The 22091-nt window shown below is 42.4% G+C and overlaps 1 protein-coding gene across 1 annotated transcript in view; it reads right to left on the bottom strand.

Annotated features, from left to right (window-relative positions):
* Window positions 1–1539: 1539 nt before the first annotated feature.
* Window positions 1540–22091, bottom strand: part of capn5b (calpain 5b) — a 44397-nt gene continuing 23845 nt past the window's right edge. Inside the window, exons 3-13 of the mRNA XM_063011511.1 lie at window positions 20555–20686; window positions 14509–14717; window positions 14088–14280; window positions 10216–10409; window positions 7253–7330; window positions 6724–6919; window positions 6522–6644; window positions 5563–5759; window positions 4933–5054; window positions 3420–3556; window positions 1540–1995 (exon numbers count right to left, since the gene is read on the bottom strand). Coding sequence (XP_062867581.1) covers window positions 1813–1995; window positions 3420–3556; window positions 4933–5054; window positions 5563–5759; window positions 6522–6644; window positions 6724–6919; window positions 7253–7330; window positions 10216–10409; window positions 14088–14280; window positions 14509–14717; window positions 20555–20686 — 1764 coding nt within the window. The 3' untranslated portion in view covers window positions 1540–1812. The remainder of the gene's footprint in view (window positions 1996–3419; window positions 3557–4932; window positions 5055–5562; window positions 5760–6521; window positions 6645–6723; window positions 6920–7252; window positions 7331–10215; window positions 10410–14087; window positions 14281–14508; window positions 14718–20554; window positions 20687–22091) is intronic.

Below are 22091 nucleotides of genomic sequence, written 5' to 3'. Positions count from 1 at the left end.
CTTAAAATTATTAAATTGTATTATTTATAAATTCCTGCCTTAGCTATTTCTTATTTCTTATCTATTATTTTTATTACTTTTATTATCTCAAGCAAGTTTAGGTTTAAATTCATTATATATAATTCATTATAGCTTCATATATAAATATATTTGAACATTGCCGCTGTATTATCATCTGAATAATTTCTAACATCAACTTTCTTCACACACCTTGGACTAGAACTCTGATTCTGATAAACCAACTTCTTTTTGTTTGTGTGGGCGGCATGGGTAGCACTGTCGCCTCACAGCGAGAAGGTCCTGAGTTCGATCCCCAGGTGGGGCGGTCTGGGTCCTTTCTGTGTGGAGTTTGCATGTTCTCTCCGTGTCTGTGTGGGTTTCCTCCGGGAGCTCATGACTGTAACCAAAGTGTGTAAAACATGATGCTTAAATCCTAATAAATAAATAATAAATAAATAAATTGTCCTTTGTGGTCCCGAGTTCTCCCTGTAATTCTCTAGGTCTGTTTGGCCACTTTATAAGAAACAGCATACTAATACTGGATGGAACCCCTTTTTGCTTTTAGAACAGACCTAATTATTTGGGGCACAGACTACGAAGGCATTGGAAACAGAAATTGGAAAGGCCTTTTTTTGGGGGTGGGGGGTAGAATTCTGTCAATAATAAGGATTAAATGATTTTAAAAGTAATGTTTAGGGCAAAACTTAAGAAGCAAACTCTACACGTCAAATACAACTTGGCTAATCAACCAATAAATCATGTAAATTTTAATATTGGACAAACTATCACTATCATGTGGTTTGATAAACAGTCTACACTACAGCTGAAGTTCAAAATATCAGAAGCATTTTCATATCAGAAGTAAGATTCAAATACTAAGACCTGTTTTTCTTCTTTGCTACTGAAATCTGCGCAACATGTGAATGCTAAACAGCTTGGCGTAGTTCAAGAGCACATTAGCAGTTAAAAAGGTTAATAAACAAGCTGTTCATGTATAAAACACTTTAGAGAGGAATGTCACAGAGCCCCCTTGTGGTCTGGAAGAAGAACGGCTCTAATAAGACTCGCGTAATGGCACATGCTGTTTGGCAAAAATCGAAGAAGCTCCAGCGGTAAGAAACGCATATCCTAAAAGATACAGTTCCAAAATCCTCGTTGCCAGTGAGGTATCCATGCAGATCTGTTTTCACATGCACATCCTTTGAAGCATCGTCATAACATGTCAGCCGCACACACACACACACACACACACACACGGAAACAATGTTAGGCAATTGTGTTAGAACATCAGGGTCATCAGGCAGTAGCGTTACCATGGAGATGACACAGCGGAAAGGCCGGGTGGGCCTTTGGTCCCCGGAGGCGGTCGGTCGGTCGCAGCTGAACTCCTCTCCGTGTCCCAGCATCCCCTGTTTCTGCGTGCTGTTGCTAAGCTACATAAAGCATGCTGCTTTAAGCATGGTTGAGGACTCTTCTGTGAGAGTTACTTTTTTGGTTTCTAATCCTTTTTTAGTTTTAGTTGAACCCTCAGAACGCAGGCTGACGGGGTCGTAACGCTAGTCTGAACAATAAAGGCGAGAAAGGAATTTCCACTGAGGGTCGCTGGAAACAGAGACCGGCGGCTGATCGTGAGACGAAGACTCCACCAGGTCCAGATACCGTGGTCCCCTCAGCTGCACATGCACACTAATGCAGAGCCCTTATGCATCCCACCAGCGCAGCTAAATTTAGCCAGGAACATCAGCAAGGATAAATAAATAAATCTGCACATATCAATAAGCGAGAGCGGGCGAGGAAGGGGGCATCGACTGGTCAGATGTTGGTCAGCGTGGTGCAGGTAATCAGGCGCACAGTCAGGGTGCCCGGCAGGTCGTTCTCCTGTCGACTGCCCTTGTCCCTCAGGTGGACGGTGTGCTGCTCCTGTCGGTCGTTAGGGTCGCTGTAAAGGGTCACCTGACCCAAAAAGGTGTCGACTATTACGTTCTTGTTGTAGATCTACCGTCATGGAACAAGATGCACCAAGAAAAGAAAGAAATAAATTAAGAAAACAGAGCTGGAAGCCAAGTCAAGGTCATCTTATCTTAAGGGCATTTTATCACTGCATTAGAGGCAGAACTGGCTCAAACTAAACAACACTGAAGGATCCTGTTTACACATGATCACATGCTCAAGCTGTATGTGCACCCACAATCTTAATGATTTCACATTGTAACTACATCTTCTGTTGTTTTACCCCGAGGTGGTTCTGAGGGAAACCTGTTCACCCTCTCGAGGTTAGACTGCAAGTAGAGACTGCAGTGTCAACAATGCTGCTCCGTGTTTGCACCAAAAATGTCCAGAACTTACAACGGACTTTATCACAGACTGGACTGAACAATGAAGAACTCCAATTATTATTATTATTTTTTGCTAGTTAAAACTTTCAGTTTAATTTAATTTTGTGTTTGTATTATTTGTGTAAATTATATTTATTAAAAAAATCCTCCAGACCACCCAAAGAGGATGGGTCCCTGCTGAGTCTGGTTCCTCTCAAGGTTTCTTCCTGTAATTTTAAGGGAGTTTTTCCTTGCCACTGTCGCCCTCGGCTTGCTCAATGGGGGTTTTCGGTCTGTTGGTCCTGGATTCTGTAAAGTGGCTTTGAGACAATGTCCATTGTAAAAAGCGCTATATAAATAATATTGACTTGACAATGCAACGCTCCTGCTTTGTCTTGGTCTGCGTGATCAGCAACAAATGCCAGTCGAGCTTTAAGGTGCTGATTTCGGAGCTTCATAGCCCATAGCGATGTAAAGCTCGCTGGACTGTGTACAGTGTCACCTGTGTTCTGTGACTTGTTTTTTATTTGCTTCCAGGAAAACGCACCACGACCCTGACCAGGGTAAAATGGTTAGTGAACATAAACGCGTGACTACAGAGATGATGGGTTAACAGGGTCAAAGTGACCACAAGCGTCATTACAGTGACAGAGACCCTTAACGGCTGTTTTTAATCTGCTTTTACTGCAATAAAATGACTAACAAGTTGTTGTTTTTTTTAACAATAATAACATGGAAAGATCTCTACATTATTATAACATTATAACATTATAGGATTTTAGTTTTCATTGATGTTTCACCTCAATCTGATGAATATAAATGTAGGGTCGTTATCAAGGCACTGAAATATTTTATTAACATTAGCATGCATGTGATCAGATTATTCTTCATTCGGTTAAGAGAACAGTTCTTTGCTTGTACCTAATTAATTACTAGGCTACCACATGTATGTTTAGCCAATCAGCAACAATCACTGCTGCCACCCCAACCCCAAAGTTGTGTACTGCTGGTGCCAGTCATCACCAAACTACCAAACGTTCTGGCACTTTGTGTGAAATTAGCCCACATGGGTGCCTAAACAGAACACTAGAGCTTCACACGTACCTCTACATGAATCCCCTCCTTTGGCTTTTTGCGGTAGAACACTCCTTTGATGTCGAAGTTGGGACTCCGTGTGTCCTTATGCACTGGGGAGCGTACCTTCTCCCCCTCACAGGTAATGATCACGTACGGATCTGAGCCTGGAAAAAGAGAACCAACTGTCAGGTAACACCTAGAGAATCATGTTCTAAAATGTGCACGATTGCTTGTCATGCTTTAACACAACCACCACCAGAACTACAGACCAAATAGTTTCTTCTGCACACTGTGCCATCGTGCTTTCTTTATATAAACATGAAAAACAATCACCAGGTGTTTGGGTGGCACAGTGGTTGGTCTGATTGGTCACTCAGATACACAGATACACTCTACAGATACATTTTACAGGTCAGTCTGAAAAAGGGACGGCAGATGTGGAGGCACCAGCATGAGCAGCGCCAGTGAGAGGAAGTGCATGTGAGCCTGCGGTGTTGTGAGTGCGATAGGGAATCGGCTTTTAAAAATGTAAAAGTGCTGCATCTTAATTCATATCGTCCTGGAGAATCTGGGTTTGATTGTCTGGTTTTCTTCTGCCTTTTAAAATAAGCCAGTAGGTGGATTAGCTACTCTGAACTGCCTAAACTGTTTGTAAGTAAGAGAGAGTGAATGGTTAAATGTTCGATGTCCTGAAATGGATTGACTTGTTTAGGATGTGTTCCAGCCTCGCATCTTTTTGAGAAGGGTTCCAGACTGACCAAGAAAAATGAAACAGTCACGAAGGAAGAAAGAAAGGAAGAGGAAGGAAAGAAGGAAGGAAAGAAAGAAGGAAGAAAAAGGGAGGAAGAGGAAGGAAGGAAGGAAAAAGGGGCTGGGGGACAAAGAGGAAGAAAAGAAGCAAGGAAGAGGAAGGAAGGAAGAGGATGGAATGAAGAAAGAGGAAAAAAGAAAGAGGAAATGAGGAAGGAAGAGGGAGGAAGAATGGAAGAAGGAAGAGGAAGGAAGAAGAAGGAAGAGGAAGAAAGGAGAGAAAAGGAAGGAAGGAGAAAGTTAGGAATAGGAAGGAAGTAAGAAAGAAAAAGGAAGGAAGGAAGAGGAAGGAAAGAAAAGGAAGGAAGGAAGATGAAGCAAGCGGAAGAAAGGAAGGAAAAGGAAGGAAGGAAGATGAAGCAAGAGGATAGAAGGAAGGAAGAAGGGAAGGAAGAGGAAGGAAGGTAGGAAGGAAGATGAAGTCTCTGGTTGCTCACAGAAGAACCAAATTACCCACAAAACCTGAGACGACACACAGCAGAGGCGCTGAATTTTAGTGGCAGTGAACATAAATCGTTTTCCCCTGGAGAAACAGAGAGACGGAGACCTGATGCGCCGGTGCTATTAATCAGACTGGTACCTCTAATGTAGCCGCTTCACCACCTGATTTATCTGTTTAATTGCATTTTGCTGAATGATTGTATTTCCAGGAGAAATAAAGACGTCATATATAAAATAATACCGCAGTATCAGGGTGATCAGGTCAAGGTCCCTGTTTTAAGTGCTTTACCTCCGTTGGAGTCCTGACCCTGCAGACCCTCAGCGCTCAGCACGTGAACCTGAGTGACCAGCTGAGGGTATCCACACATTCCCGTCCAGCACGTCTGAGGAGGCTCGTCCAGAGTTAACTCTCTGTTACAACAAAGATAGGGACGTATCAGAACCCCAACAGCACTGATGTCATTACAGCTACTCTTAGTGCTGCTGTAGGGACCCAAAATACAAGTGATCAGGATACGCTATATGGACAAAAGTATTGGGACACCCCTTCTAATTATTGAATTCATGCATTTTAGCCAGAACTGTTGCTATAAGGTGTAATAAATCAGAGCCTTGACCTCAGCCCCACTGATCAGATTTGGAATGAACTGGAACATCAACTGAGGCTCTCTTGACCCGGCCATACGAATGCTGTTTTGACTGAATGGGCACAAATTCCCACAGACACACTGCGGCTGTTATTATAGCTGAAACGATCACACAGAGGTCAGTCTATTGTAACAGCATTTGTTTTTGAAATGGGACTCCCAACAAGCTCATGATCAGGTGTCCAAATACTTCTGGCCATAGTGTAACTAACAAATAAATTAAATAATAAATTAATCAGGACAGTAAAGGCGCGTCGGCTGTTTGTATTTACTTGCAGTCTGAAGGCACATCAGTAAAAACCCGGAGCAGGAAATCTCCCTGCTGACCGGGGTCGAAGGTCGTGGGGATGATGACGTAACGTCCTTCTTTAAGCTCCTTCCTCAAAAAGATGCAGCGAGAGTTGATGTAGATGGAACCGGCGACTTTCTGCTGAGGCGTATGCATGCGATATTTCCGGTTCAGCTCCACCTGGTGGAAGGGAGGACATACAGCATCTGCTCAGGACACTTCAAATGAAGAATAGTTTATTACTGCTGCTGGTCTCAGTACAGGTTTTATTGTATAACTACAATGACAATAAAGTTTATCTTATCTTAGTCTATCTTATATTGGTCTATCTTAGTCTATCTTATCTTAGTTTATCTTATATTGGTCTATCTTAGTCTATCTTATCTTAGTATATCTTATTGTGGTATATCTTATTTTAGTCTATATTATCTTTTCTTATCCTATCTTATGTTAGTCTATCTTATCTTATATATATCTTATCTTAGTCTTATCTTAGTCTATTTTATCTTATCTTAGTCTAACTTATCATCTAGTCTATCTTTTTTTTATTTATCTTAACTCATCTTAGTCTGTCTTATCTTAGTCTATCTTATCTTGTCTTAGTCTACCCTATCTTATCTTATCTTATCTTAGTCTGTCTTATCTTAGTTTATCTTAACTCATTTTAGTCTATCTTAGTTTATCTCATCTTATCTTAGTGTATCTTATGTTAGTCAATCTTATCTTATCTCAGTCTATATTATCTTATTTTATATTATGTCTATCTTATCTTATTTTAGTCTATCTTATCTTATATCTATCTTATCTTATTTTAGTCTATCTTATCTTATATCTATCTTATCTTATTTTAGTCTATCTTATCTTATATCTATCTTATCTTTTCTTAGTCTATCTTTGCTAGGTTTTTTAGACCCCGTGTAGGTGTTTAAGTGTGTTTTTTACCCGATGGATGTCGAATCCTATAGCCAGGTTCTCCCCTTTGCCCTCTTTGGGAGTGGCTCGTTTCTCTTTCTGCTGCAGGCAGATCAACACCTCGTCCTCCACCTTTTTCACGTCAAACACATACTACAAAAAGGAGCACGCACTCAACAAAGATATTCAACAACCAACAGATATCACCCACACACACCACATGCAGACAGACCTGTGGGTTCTGCAGGAAGGTGGATTTGTGATTGATGCAGCCCCCCGAGCGGTTGCGCAGGGGGTCGTCTTTGTAGACCCAGGAGCCATGCATTACTTCCTCCTCCCAGGTCTTGTGAATGCTCAGGTAGGACGTGTTGATCAGCCGACACAGGATCAGGTCGGTGAAGTAGTGACTGAAATCCTCAAAGTTCATCCTGAAGGAAGAGGTCAGAATCAGCAGGGTAACCCTAAACCCAAAAACATCATTTCTGGAAGAGCAGACGTGTGTTTACAGGTCCTGGTGAATTGCTGACGTTTAAAAATAAAAGGTGACGTTAGCGACTTCTGTTCTGTTTTCTGCGAATTAAAGGGGTCGGTGGACAGCACACGTGTTGGAGGGAGCAAGTGTGAGTTGAATATACCCTCCTCAGATGCGCATGGGATCCCACAGCAGCGGAAGACTGAACAACTATGCTAAACCGGGAGAAAATGAATAAATTAAATAGAAACAGTTCATTATGGTATCAGGTAGTTTGAAAAGTTCTCACCAGAACTCTCCGTCGTCCTGAACTGTGACCCCCAGCTTCTCCCTCTCGCTCTTGCTCACCTTCTTCCATTCCTCCGAGCTGCAACACACCAGATTCATCACGGCCCGTCAGATACATCATCCTGCCGTACCTACTGTACATCACACACACTCGATCCTCTATCTTCCAGAAGTATCTCAAGAACTGTGGTGCAGCGGTACCCTGTAACTCGACATCCCCTAAACTCGAAATCTTTGAAACTCGACCCCCCTCATGGAGAAATTTGTTCCCTTAACTTGTTTCCCTTAAATTCTATGTAGTTCAGCCTTTTTTTAAATGTATTTATTTAATTTTAAATTAACAATAAACAGTCGCTTTGTTCAACGCTCGGCTTGAGCGGTGCAATAAAACGTCATCAAAGTGTGAATATGAAACGAATCTGCATTTGTGTGGAATAAGCATCAGATCCAGGGTTACAGCTCCACATGTGTCTGTGTTTATCTGGATTTTCCTCCCTGTTTCACTTTTAAACTTGTGTTACAGCTCGAGCTTCTGAGAAATTGTGAGAATCAGAATCAGCTTCTCCCAGAGTCTAAAACGCTTCTGGTTCAAAATAAAGCTTAACGTGGTTTAATGTAGTAAAAGAAGGAGACAGGAGAACTAAACTTCTCTTCATTATTACTGCTCATAAGTTCCTCCACTAATGAAATTCCTCACTCGTTGTTTTAGTACAATATGCCACGTTAAGTTTTGTGTCACTTCTTATGTGAATGCGCCGGTACTGAATGGAATACGGTATTCCAAGTTCAAGCATCTCCACAATTAAAAAGCATAAGGAAACAATAGCCGCTTTTATTGTATTTAACTGCTTTTCAATTGTATTTCAGTGCAACCCCAATATTTTATTAGTCTAAAATACATGCAGCTCCACAGGACCATGGGACGCATTAACAGTTTTCCCAAACATCCTTATAGGAAAAAGTACCTTGAAACTCAACATCTTTTAAACTCACTGTCACTCCCAGACCCGACTGAGGTCCAGTTTTAAGGTACCGCTGTATATATGGGAGTGCATTTCTCATTACACCCCTAATCAATATTTCATCTGGGAGTGATATGAAAGAAGACGGGCTGTGCTTCAATACCGTCAGATAAAAACATGATAAATCTTTCAGGGTTCTGTAGAACCTCAGCAGAACTGATGCAGAACTCGACTCATGATACACGATTTATTTCTTTGTTTTGTTTGTAATGGCATTACCATTTCACACCCGGATCTCGTAAAGCAAACGCAGCCTGGCTGGCTGTGATAAAACAACATGCTTCTTATTTAAATGAGCAATATGATTGTCTAAACACCCCTGAACCTGTTTCTTCCCCTCTAGGTGCTCCCAATTTTATATCCACCTGCCTGGCTTGATGTTTCAATTTCACACCCGCGAGTGATAAGAACTGACACCTAAGCTGGGTCGGAGAGGAGCAGACAAAGTACGAGATGATCATCTTCAGTCTTTGTGGATAATAAACAATACACCACGTCCTCAGACATATTTTATATTTTCACGTGCACTTGTATGGAACATTTGTTTCATGGCAGTCTTGGGATGTTAATGATTTTTGCAACAGTTCTTTGTCTTTTTTAATAATTTTATTTATTTTCTCCCCTTTTTCTCCCTTTTTAGCACGTCCAGTTGGCCGATTGCATCACGCTTCCTCTCCACCAATGCCAATCCCTGCTCTGATTTTCACCTACACTTTGACGAGTGCAATGCGTATCAGCACTGTGTACGGAGAGACACACCCTGAGAGCACTCTTTTCTCATCTCTATGCAGGTGCCATCAATCAGTGTAATTGTACCAGTCATGAGAGAGAGACCCCATCCGGCTTAGTCCCGTCCATATCTGAACAACAGGCCAATCGTTGTTCATGTGGCCGCTCAGCCTTAGCCGGTAGGCAGAACTGAGATTCGATACGATGTATTCGAGATCCCAGCTCTGGTTCCAGTGTGTGTTTTTACCGCTACGCCACCTGAGCGGCCAACTGTTCTCTGTCTTTGACAATGTTTGAAATGCACAAACTAAATTGCTATTATCGTTCAGTGAGCCTGGGTGGCGCAGAGGTAAAACACGCTAGCACAACAGAGATGGCATCGTCAACTCACGAGCGCCTAAACAGACAATGATTGGCTCATCTGAAGGGGGGAGGGCCTTAGGGATTTGTCATAACTGCTGCAATTATGACCTCTGCTGGCTGGTCGATGACGCCTGCACAAAGACGGGGGATAATAGAGATCAGTGCACGACGCTTTGTGCGCAATATGGATCTCCATATGAACCCGCCTCATGCAGGTACAAAGAAGCGGTCCTAGGGCCGCTCAGGTGGCGCAGCGGTAAAAACACACGCTAGCACACCAGATGTCAAATACCAGATCTCAAATACATCGTATCGAGTCTCGGATCTGCCTGCCGGCTGGGCTGAGCAGCCGCTTGAACGATGATTGGCCTGTTGTTCATATAGGGGCGGGGTATTGAGCCGGATTGGGGCTCTCTTATGACTGATGCAACTACGACCTCTGCTGGCTGATTGATGGCGTCTGCACAGAGGCGGGGAGAGAGTGCAGATCAGGGTGTGTCTCTCCATACACGATGCTGATCCGCAGCTGATCTCGTCTGGTGTAGGTGGCAAAATGCATAAGGCTGCTGCCCACGTGTCGGAGGGGGCGTGGGTTAGCTTCGTTCTCCTTGATCGGAGCCGGGGCGGACATTAGTGGAGAGGAAGCATGATGCAATCGCTAAAAGTTGAGAGAAAAAGTAATTGGATATGACAAGACTGGGAGAAAAACTGGGGGTAAAAATTTAATTAAGTTGTTAGGTTGTTTTTTTTGGTTTTTGCATTCCCCCCACTTTCCTCCTATTCTGGCAAATTAAAATTCTCTACTGCACTTCCTCTGCAATTAACAACATCAATGCACCAGCGCACTCACCTGTCACTCCACGGTCCGCTCCACTCCTTCTCCCCCCAGGGGTTACGCATCCGGATCATGTGCAGCTTCTCTGACTTGAAGAAGGCCAGCAGGCCGTGGCCCAGGCGCACCTTCCGCACGTCCGTGACCGCGTAGGCATGACCTTTAACCAGACCACAGTCCAGTCGAGCCTCCATGTCCTCCACTGTGGTGGCCTGGGAAAGAACAGGACACAAAACCAAAACAACACATGGATCAGTTGATTCCCCAGGAATTGCTTTGTATTTTAGTTTATTCTGGAGACCAACACTGGCTAGAGGTTTGGCATCATACAGCCTGCATGTCTAAATCAACTCGAAAATACACTATATGGACAGTATTGGGACACCTTTTCTAATTCTTTCATCCATGTGATTCAGCCACAATCACTAACATGTAATAAATCAGTTCTGCTTAATTATACACTGATCAACCATAACACTAAAACCACCTCCTTGTTTTTACAATCACTGTCTTTTACAATCACTTTGTAGTTCTACAATTACTAGATGGCGCCCAGCCGACCGGTGGCCGGGGAGTTCAGAAACTCGGTGCTGGTGACAAATACTGTTTTTACTAAATAGGCACAAATTCTCACAGACACACTTCAAAGTCTTGTGCATGTGAGAAGCCTTCTCAGAAGAACGGCTGTTGTTAAAGCAGAAAGGATCACATAGAGGTCACTCTGTTTTAATAGCATTTGTTTTTTAAATGGGATGTCCAACAAGCTCATGGTCAGGTGTCCAAATACTTTTGGCACAATAGTGTACATTCAAAAATGTTTCTAAATTTAAAAAATAAGTATTTCTATATAACTCTCTCTATATATATACTCTTTTTTGATATGACTCTTTATATAACCCACACATTGGAGAACAAAGATAGCGAATCACCCGTCCTTCCTCCACACGCCACTCAGCGTCTGCTCTCCCACATTCTGTTCATTTTTTTTTCTGATGCCTAAGTACAGAAGCCCTCGCTTCTCTAATTTGCTTTTTTGTATAAAATAGGGTGATCATATCTTGGTTTTCAAAACAGAGGACACTTGGCAGGATGGCGGCAGGGGCCAGACGGAGACCTGCACTGGGTTGAAAGTTTGGTTCGGACGAGGCAAGGATTGGCAAAGTAATCTCATGTAATTGGTGGCACCATGTGCGGCACGGTGGCTCGGTGGGTAGCACTGTCGCCTCACAGCAAGAAGGTCCTGGGTTCGATCCCCAGGCGGGACGGTCCGGGTTCTTTCTGTGTGGAGTTTGCATGTTCTCCTAGTGTCTGCGTGGGTTTCCTCTGGGAGCTCCGGTTTCCTCCCACAGTCCAAAAACATGCAGTCAGGTTAACTGGAGACACTGAATTGCCCTATAGGTGAATTGGTGTGTGTATGTGTCTGCCCTGTGATGGACTGGCGCCCCGTCCAGGGTGTTATTGTGTGTCTTGCGCCCATTGAAAAGCTGGGATAGGCTCCAGCACCCCCCTGCAGCCCTAACTGGATAAGCGGTTAAGACAGTGAGTGAGTGAGTGGTGGCATCATGGCATAGAGTATAAAGTAGGTTTTAAATATTTGACAAATTAATAAATAACCATGCAACTATTTCATTGAACTTATAATTATATTATTGAATAAATAAAAGTTTCTTCATGTTCGGAGCACAGTGAGCAGAGCAAGACAGAAAAAGCCATTCGATCGTGTCTGGAGGAGCACGAGCAGATGAGGTGAAGGCCTCCGGTGCATTCCTAATGTACCAATCCTGAAATTAAACTGCCCCGAAAAAGCAACACACCCCGACAAAGAGCACTTGACCTTCAGATTGGATTAACCTCTAGATTTCTGGGATTCGTTTCTACTGATTGGATGAAAAAATAAAGACATTTATCAAAAAGAGCTGGAGAATCGGGAGCGTTTGATTCGACGTTGTATTAAAGATCTCGGCGCTCGGTTTGTTTCTCCTCTAAAAGAAAAACACTCGTTAATAAAAAAGTCACGCAGACGCTCAGTAAATCGAGTCTGCCTTTGTGTATAATGAAATGAAAGTCTGAAAGAAATGATAGACAAAATACACTTTAGGGCCTAAAATATATGGACACCCCTTCTAATGACTGCCACATCCATTACTAACAGATGTATAGAAATTCTATAAGCTAAATAATACATTTATGGCATTTAGCAGACACTTTTAATCAAAGTGACTTACAACTGGGACTAAACACAGTGCGGGTTAAGGGCCTTGCTCAGGGGCCCAATAGTGGCAACCTGACGGTGATGGGGTTTGAATCAGGGACCTTCCGATCACCGCGTCAAACAGGCGCCTAGGCGGGATATTCCGCTAGCACACAGAGTTACGCGCTGATCTTCAGCTTCTGTACAGGCCCCTCGGGCTACTAACCAGGGTCCTTAAACAGCGTCGAAGACCCCACCCCATTTTCGACCCTGCAGACTAGTGGCCACTTATCCTATCCTATCACAGACAATTGGAGCAGCCTACCATATCTTGACGTCTAGTTCTGAGCAGTCCATGTTCTGTCCACTTTCTCAGTTGCGGGCTGCGTTTGTTACTTTGGTGCTGTTCTACCTCGACTAAACATTTGCACTTGGGTTCTTTTCTATTGCTGTAGGTGTGCTTCCATTCTGCCATTCTCGCTTTTTAGTAGCAAGGTGTGTCCTCACCTTACATCTCACCAAGATAAATTCCTTGTGTGTGTGTAACATAATTGATTAAATAAGTGATCCTGATTATTTAAACGTCTCATTCTGTATTTTCCTCAGAAATAAATCCTTAACTTGGCTGACGTGTGAGTACTGGGGTCACTAACTGGTTTCAGTCTGGTTCAAAACAAACTTTAGTGTGGTTTCATCCAGAGATGGGGACTCGAGTCTGTGACACACAGTGACTTCAGACTCGTTTCAAATGACTCGGACTCGACTCATGACTCGCAAAAAAATGACTCGTAACCAACAAGAGTCCCTTTTATTAAAGATGAATGAAACGTCTATCCGACATCAATCTGATCGTGTCATTTTCTGCTCTCTAATAACGCTCCGGTCGTCTAAACCCGCAACACACGCAGTGGGTAAATGTTACAGCCAGCTTCCGGCGTCGCTCCCTACTCCCTACACAGTCTGAAGTTCACTTCATTTGAACATTTTCGTTACCTTTGGATTGGAATCTCACTTAAACTGGTGCAATACCCTACGTAGTGCACTTCACAGGAACAACCTGGGTGAATGGAACGCTCCTACAGAATCGGTGCTAATGATTGTAAGAACCGCTTTCTGAACCAATCAGATCTTCTGATTGTAATTGTTAGTAAGAAATGCTGTTATTTGCATTTATTCAGTTCGCGTCACACAGATGACGTGGTAATGAAATGCTTGATCGGCTTTCTAACGAGTTCGTGTTTTACTTCACAACCAAGAAAAGTTTGGAGGTTTTTAATTATAAGCACATTTACAAAATAACGGATTCTATTCCTAATGGGACGCACGCTTATAAATGTAATAGCATGCTCTGTTTGGGATTTTGGCTGCTGTGCTGTGATTTATCGAGCGCTTTTGTTTTGCAATGAAAACAAAACGTATCAGTTGAAGCTTTTAACTGGAACCTTCTTGTTACGGAAATTACATTCATTTACACAATGACTAGGAAAGTAAAGGCACGAAGTAAAACAGCTAAATACAGTCGCTCATCTGTTGTTATTAATCTGAACTTACAGATTATTTGTTTATTTCTACGCTACATTTACAATATATGTTTTGTGTTTATTATATTGACTCGGACTCTAGTCTAAAGACTCGTGACTTGACTCGGACTCGTATTTTGTGACTTGTGAACATCTCTGGTTTAATCACAGTATCTCACCCTGATGGAACAGCTGATGAGTCCGTCTCTGTTGTGCACTTTCAGCACTCTCTCAAACAGCTGGTTCCTGGCAGCTTCATCCTGAGCGTACTGACCCTCCAGCAGGTCCACGGGCTCCGACACCCCGCCGGTGAAATCCACTAAAGCGTCAGCTGTGTTTCCTCCATCCAGGGCTTCATAGCATCCATAAACTCTGCAGAGAGAAATAATAATAAAGTAATAATAATAAAAAAGCACTGGCGGCAGCGCTGAGAGAGAGATAAGCTTCAACTGCCTATTATTGCTGCACCCAAACGATGTTCAAAACCAAGTTTTATTAACAACTTATATCAGACGTCAAACCTTTTATAAAAATTGGAGGTTTAGGCAGCAGAACACATTTATTAATAAACAGTTCTGTTTTTAGAATCTAAATTCATACTTGGCGTAAGCTTTCTCCACCAGGGCGCTCCAGAACTCGTTGCTGTCGTTTGAGTGGCAGTAAACCAGCTGGTTATCCACTGTGGGCAGCCGGTCATCAATCACCACGTCCACCCATTCTCCAAAACGCCAGAACCGGAAGTGGAAGATTCCTGCATATGAATCTGGTTTCTCCGGATCCCATTCCTGATCCTTCCAGTCCGGAATAACCTGGAGAGACAGTGGACAAAATGATAAGACCACCTTATAGATCTCACTGTTAAAAGTCCTTCAAAACGAAGTCCTTGAATGTGCTGCAAATGCCAATCACGCCATGACCTTGGATATTAGTGACCCAGCTTACTGTTCAAGCTACAGAACAAACCATAAATGATGAGAATGACAAACGTTAATGACATGTGTACCATCTGATCCTGACTTTTTTATAAAACAATTTTAAAAAAGCACTTTGTAGTTCTACAATTACTGACTGTAGTCCATCTGTTTCTCTACATACTTTTTTAGCCCCCTTTCACCCTGTTCTTTAATGTGTCAGGACTCTCCCAGGACCACCACAGAGCAGGTATTATTTAGGTGGTGGATCATTCTCAGCACTGCAGTGACACTGACATGGTGGTGGTGTGTTAGTGTGTGTTGTGCTGGTATGAGTGGATCAGACACAGCAGCGCTGCTGGAGTTTTTAAATACCGTGTCCACTCACTGTCCACTCTATTAGACACTCCTACCTAGTTGGTCCACCTTGTAGATGTAAAGTCAGAGACGATCGTTCATCTATTGCTGCTGTTTGAGTCGGTCATCTTCTAGACATTCATCGGTGGTCACAGGATGCTGCCCACGGGGCGCTGTTGGCTGGATATTTCTGGTTGGTGGACTATTCTCAGTCCAGCAGTGACAGTGAGGTGTTTAAAAACTCCAGCAGCGCTGCTGTGTCTGATCCACTCATACCAGCACAACACACACTAACACACCACCACCATGTCAGTGTCACTGCAGTGCTGAGAATGATCCACCACCTAAATAATACCTGCTCTGTGGTGGTCCTGTGGGGGTCCTGACCATTGAAGAACAGGGTGAAAGGGGCTAACAAAGTATGCAGAGAAACAGATGGACTACAGTCAGTAATTGTAGAACTACAAAGTGCTTCTATATGGTAAGTGGAGCTGATAAAATGGACAATGTGTGTTGAAACAAGGATGTTATGACTGATCGGTGTATATATACAGTATATATAAATATAAATAGTTCATGTTTTACAGCAAATCTAATGCTTGTGCTATGAGTCAAGGTCAAATTAGACAGTAGCATCTATTATTTCCAGGTCAATATTTCAGTTTCTACACTGACACTGAGAGGTGGGATTGAACCTAAGACCTTGAAGCTGTGTCGACACACCACCCATGTGCTGTAACCCTCAGAAGGGCAATAATTGGTTCCCAGGCTGGGTGAGAGCATGTGTTGTGCGATTTGCTTCCCAGCTTGCTGTGATATGCAGCCTCACCAGTCCGCGTTCCCAGTTTAACCACGCTCTGATTAACGTGGTGCATAAAATCCGTGCTGCTGAGCTTGTGACAGATCCAGTAACCTCTCCCAGTGGAGCCGTTTATTGAAGGATAACCGATCCTCCTGGAGGATCATGGGAGTGATTTAGGAGATGTTGAGAAGTTGTTTGGTGGTGATGAAGCTCTTCTGAGATGCCACACAGGTTGGGTTTCATACAGAGTTCTGTGCTAATGGCTCTATGAACAGAAGGTCTGTTAGAGCTTCTCATGTACAAGCTCTCAAACTGTGATGTTTTCAGAAATTCACTGACCTGGAACCAGTAAACACCAAGCTGCTGGTCCAGTAACGGTCCACCTTATTTATCAACATCTACTGAGCTACAATTCTGTTAGAACCTATCTTATCTATCTATCTGTCTGTCTGTCTGTCTGTCTGTCTGTCTGTCTGTCTATCTATCTATCTATCTATCTATCTATCTATCTGTCTGTCTATATATATATATGTGTGTGTTTGTGTGTATCTGTCTGTCTGTCTATCTATCTATCTGTCTATATATATATATATGTGTGTGTTTGTGTGTATCTATCTGTCTGTCTGTCTGTCTATCTACCTATCTATCTATCTGTCTATATATATATATGTGTGTGTTTGTGTGTATCTGTCTGTCTGTCTGTCTGTCTATCTATCTATCTGTCTATATATATATATATGTGTGTGTTTGTGTGTATCTATCTAACTGTCTGTCTATCTATCTATCTATCTATCTATCTATCTATCTATCTATCTATCTATCTATCTATCTATCTATCTATCTATCTTTTTGTCTGTCTGTCTGTCTATCTATTTATCTGTCTATCTATCTATTTATCTGTCTGTCTGTCTGTCTATTTATCTGTCTATCTATCTATTTATCTGTCTGTCTATCTGTCTATTTATCTGTCTATCTATCTATTTATCTGTGTCTGTCTGTCTGTCTATTTATCTGTCTGTCTATCTATCTATTAATCTGTCTGTCTGTCTTTCTGTCTATCTATTTATCTGTCTGTCTATCTATCTATCTATCTATCTGTCTGTCTATCTATCTATTTATCAGTCTGTCTGTCTGTCTGTCTGTCTATTTATCTGTCTGTCTGTCTATCTATATATCTGTCTATCTATCTATTTATCTGTGTCTGTCTGTCTGTCTATTTACCTGTCTGTCTATCTATCTATTAATCTGTCTGTCTGTCTTTCTGTCTATCTATTTATCTGTCTGTCTATCTATCTATCTATCTATCTATCTATCTATCTATCTATCTATCTATCTATCTATCTATCTATCTATCTGTCTGTCTATCTATCTATTTATCAGTCTGTCTGTCTGTCTATCTGTCTATTTATCTGTCTGTCTGTCTATCTATCTATCTGTCTATCTATCTATTTATCTGTCTGTCTGTCTATCTATCTATTTATCTGTCTGTCTGTCTATCTATCTATTTATCTGTCTGTCTGTCTGTCTAATTGTTGAAGGATCATATAAATATAGGACATATGCCCTCTATAGCATATGCTGAGGAACCAGTGTTTGCTTTATTAACATTTCAATGGGATTAGATTGCAGTATGTTGCTGCCGTTTCAAATAAGCTTTAACAACTTAAAATCCTGGTTTTCGAGTACAGGGGAACTCGATGTCTACAGTAATGTGAATGGAAAGACCTAAAATAGATCCACTCTGCAAATCCAGCTCATAAGTGTGAACGATACACACAGCAGAACCTCGATCTGATCGTTTAGTGCAGACTGTGTGCACAGCTCGCATCTTTAATCACGAGAAGACAGACGACAGACTGACTGGATTAGTCTAAAACAGACAACAAGCAACGACAGCCAAGAGATCAGAACACAGATGAGCTTTTTTACACTGTGAGACTAGAACTGATGCTGCAGATGCAAGTTTTAATATAAATAATGCACGTGAACGTCTATTGATTTTATTTAAATGGGAGCTTTGTAATCTGTGTTGATACAGGAGTGCAGCAGTAATTGTTCGTGACCATGACGGGAATATGTAATATCTATAAGCCTGCGATTTTTTACCTTTATTTTAAGTAGGTCTGCAAAGGACTGCAACAGTGGCCAAGAGCCAGTCCTGCAGACCAGTAAGTAAAGATGTAGCATTGCAGGTCGGTTCCAAACTGAATATGGCCATCCAGCTTGCCAGGGAGTCACATAATGGTACATGACTGGTTTTTCTATGAATGATAGATTGCTTGTTAGTAGATTAAAGTCAGAGCAAAAGGTTTAGGAGCAAAAGCTATTATGCAGCACCTCTGAAGCAAAGAGGGTTTACGCTGGCACATTTGTTTCAAACCCAAACCCATTTGGTCCCAGAGGTTCAGTTTGACCTCTGTGTGAAGTGCCGTCAGCAGTTTGCAGTGAATGAATGAGCTTTATAATACAATAGCTGAGTGCTGAACATGGTGCGGGAGGTGATGAAGGTGATATAATAACACAGAAATGTGGAGCTGTACATGTATAATACGATGTAACTCATTTCCCTGTAAACTTGACAAATGTAGCTTTCAGTCCATGTATGAAACTCATGAATGAATTTCATTACAGGTTTGGTTTTGCACTGTACAGTAAGCAGCTTTAGGATTTTCCAGTATGAAACTTCCTCTATGTTGTTTATCATGTAACAGGGTGGGTAAAGTGAAGCCCCACACCTGCAAGAATGAAAATGCTCCACCAATGTAGAACAATTCTGTCTGTCTATCTATCTATCTATCTATCTATCTATCTATCTATCTATCTATCTATCTATCTATCTATCTATCTATCTATCTATCTATCTATCTATCTATTTATCGGTCTATCTCTCTATGTATCTGTTTGTCTGTCTGCCTAATTGTTGAAGGATCATATAAATATAGGACACATTCCCTCTATAGCATATGCTGAGGAACCAGTGTTTGCTTTATTAACATTTCGATGGGATTAGATTGCAGTATGTTGCTGCCGTCTCAAATAAGCTTTAACAACTTAAAATCCTGGTTTTCGAGTACAGGGGAACTCGATGAATGTAGAACAATTCTGTGGCTAAAAAGCTGCTAACAAAAAAGGGGAAACGCGTATCTAAATAGTACTCGAAAACCAGGATTTTAAGTTGTTAAAGCTTATCTGAGACGGCAGCAACATACTGCAATCTAATCCCATCGAAATGTTAATAAAGCAAACACTGGTTCCTCAGCATATGCTATAGAGGGAATGTGTCCTATATTTATATGATCCATTTATATGATCCTTCAACAATTAGGCAGACAGACAAACAGATACATAGAGAGATAGACCGATAGATAGATAGATAGATAGATAGATAGATAGATAGATAGATAGATAGATAGATAGATAGATAGATAGATAGATAGATAGATAGATAGATAGATAGATCCAAAATAGCAGAAACATCCGCACCACACAATGGAGAAAGTGGATGGAACAGAGATAGCGCAGAATTAAGAACTCGAAAAGGAAAGGAAAGTGAACACTAAACACAAGTCGAGGACAGAAATGCAAGAGCGGCAACCAGCTGGTGCAACAAGCAAGACGTAGATTTACGGAAAAAGGAATGTCACGCTGCCTCTGGGGCAATTCGCTCATCCAGGGCAGTTCTGTCGCAAGGGCCGAAAGTAACGGTGCAAACCGACTACTGTGTCATAGGATGGTTTATGCTAAGTTCACTCTACATGACTTTCCAAGTTGTTAGGTCCTTGTACAGTTCACACTACACGACTGGATCTCTTGTAATCGTGAGTCTTTCAGGTCGGTGTGTATTTCACACTACACGACTGATCGGCGATAGGGGGTCACACACTACACCATCTATCACCAACTGGAATCACAGGTGAGCTTCTCTGGTCTCCCAAACTACGTTTTGTCATGAAAACAAACGCGAGAAGTGACGAGGGGTTTAATGATACCACGTCCAAAAATGCACATCAACAAGTAGCGAGCGATCAAAGTTTGTGCGCTGATGTGCAGCGTAAAATCAAAGAGGAAAAATAGGAACAGCATGGATTGTTCTGTAGTGAGTTGGAGGGTAATAAATATTTTTGCAATGCAGTGTTGGTGTTTTGTTTTGTAGAGAACGATCAGGTCAGAAATACTGTAAAAGTAGTGTGTGTGTGTGCTGATGTATTCTGATATAAACTATATTACGCCCCTGCCCCACCTTTTTACACTCCTCCCCTGCGTTTCCCCTCACCCCGTATCTTGCGTTCTCATTGGCTGTTCGGCATAGCACAGTTGCCAGTTGGGCAACTCAGATCCAGATATTCGACAAGCTGAATATCTCTCTTCGGTGAGCCGCTCGGATCGAGTTGTTGAGTAGTTCACACATAGCGATTGAGAACCGAGTTTTGGTTACCGAGCAAACGCTGAGTTGCTCCCGAGCCGGCAAATCTAGCGCCGACCAGTCGGCGAGCGAAAATCAGGGCAGAAATCGTGTAGTGTGAACTAGGCATTACTTGTAACACAAACATTCCAGGAAAACCAGGAAAATACTTACTTTCTGCCACAGAGACTCACGGGAGGCCAGGCTGGAGCACGCCGCCACGAACCAGCAGTTCCCCAGCTGCCCCTGGTGCAGGTCGTGAGCGCTAATCCCGTCCACAAATAAATGAGGATCATCACACAGCTCCTGGTGAAGACAAACAGGAAGCAACAACAGGGAGTGAGGAGGAAGAGAAATAAAAGAGTGTGCAGTTGTGCAGATCTTTAAATAGTTTGTGACAAAAACAGAAAAAGGAGCTCAACAGTTAAGGTACAGGACTAGTAATCAGAAGGTTGCTGGTTCAAGCCCCACCTGCCAGCTTGCCACTGTTGGGCACTTGAGCAAGGCCCTTAACACTCAATTGTTTGCAATATACACCGACCAGGCATAACATTATGAGCACTGACAGGTGAAGTGAATAACACTGATTATCTCTTCATCACGGCACCTGTTAGTGGGGGGATATATTAGGCAGCAAGTGAACATTTTATCCTCAAAGTTGATGTTAGAAGCAGGAAAAATGGGCGAGCGTAAGGATTTGAGCAAATTTGACAAAGACCAGATTGTGATGGTTAGACGACTGGGTCAGAGCATCTCCAAAACTGCAGCTCTTGTGTGGTGTTCCCGATCTGCAGTGGTCAGTATCTATCAAAAGAGGTCCAAAGAAAAAACTGTGGAAAACCGGGGACAGGGACATGGGCGGCCAAGGCTCATTGATGCACGTAGGAAGCGAAGGCTGACCCGTGTGGTCTGATCCAACAGACGAGCTACTGTAGCTCAAACTGCTGAAGAAGTTAATGCTGGTTCTGATAGAAAGGTGTCAGAATACACAGAGCATCACAGTCGCAGGGCTGTTTTGGCAGCAAAAAGGGGGACCAACACAATATTAGGAAGGTGGTCATAATGTTATGCTTCATTGGTGTATATGGTCTCCACTGTAAGTCGCTTTGAATAAAGACGTCTGCTAAATGCTGAAAATGTAAATACATGAGTGTAAAGGTCAAGGTTAAAAACCACCGAATGTCTATGACCTTTGATCCTTCGGACGATACCGGACTAAAAACAAGCACCTTCTGTGATGGACTCACCACGCTGGATTCACACTGTAAATAACAAAAGATCTTCGGTCCATCCAATATTACGATTGCTTTTCTTCTTCTCAGGTGGTTTGTGGCCAGTGAGTTTTGTCTACACTACGGCCTAGTTTACATTTGTTTACATACGGTAAAGTCAGTTAGCCAGTAAACAAATTTGGCCTTTTTTCCTAATTATTTATGCATTTTCTCATTTTTTCTCCCGGTTTAGCGTAGCCAATTAGTCGTCCACTGCTGAGGATCAGGATTGCGTTCGAGGAGGGTATATTCGCCTGCTCCACGCCTCTTCCACCACCTTCTTTTTCGCCCGTGCTTCGTTGGATTCGCACATGAGGCTCATCCACTTCTGCACAGGTGCTCAGCCTGCAAACCAGGGTCCTTACACAGCGTTTGAAGACCTCACCCAGTTAGTCCAGCCTTTTTCCCACCCAGCAGACTCTGTGGCCAATTTTGTCTGC

The sequence above is a fragment of the Trichomycterus rosablanca genome, chromosome 16 (genome assembly GCF_030014385.1).
Source record: "Trichomycterus rosablanca isolate fTriRos1 chromosome 16, fTriRos1.hap1, whole genome shotgun sequence".
Lineage (NCBI taxonomy): Eukaryota > Metazoa > Chordata > Actinopteri > Siluriformes > Trichomycteridae > Trichomycterus > Trichomycterus rosablanca.
This window is presented reverse-complemented; position numbering and strand designations above follow the sequence as displayed.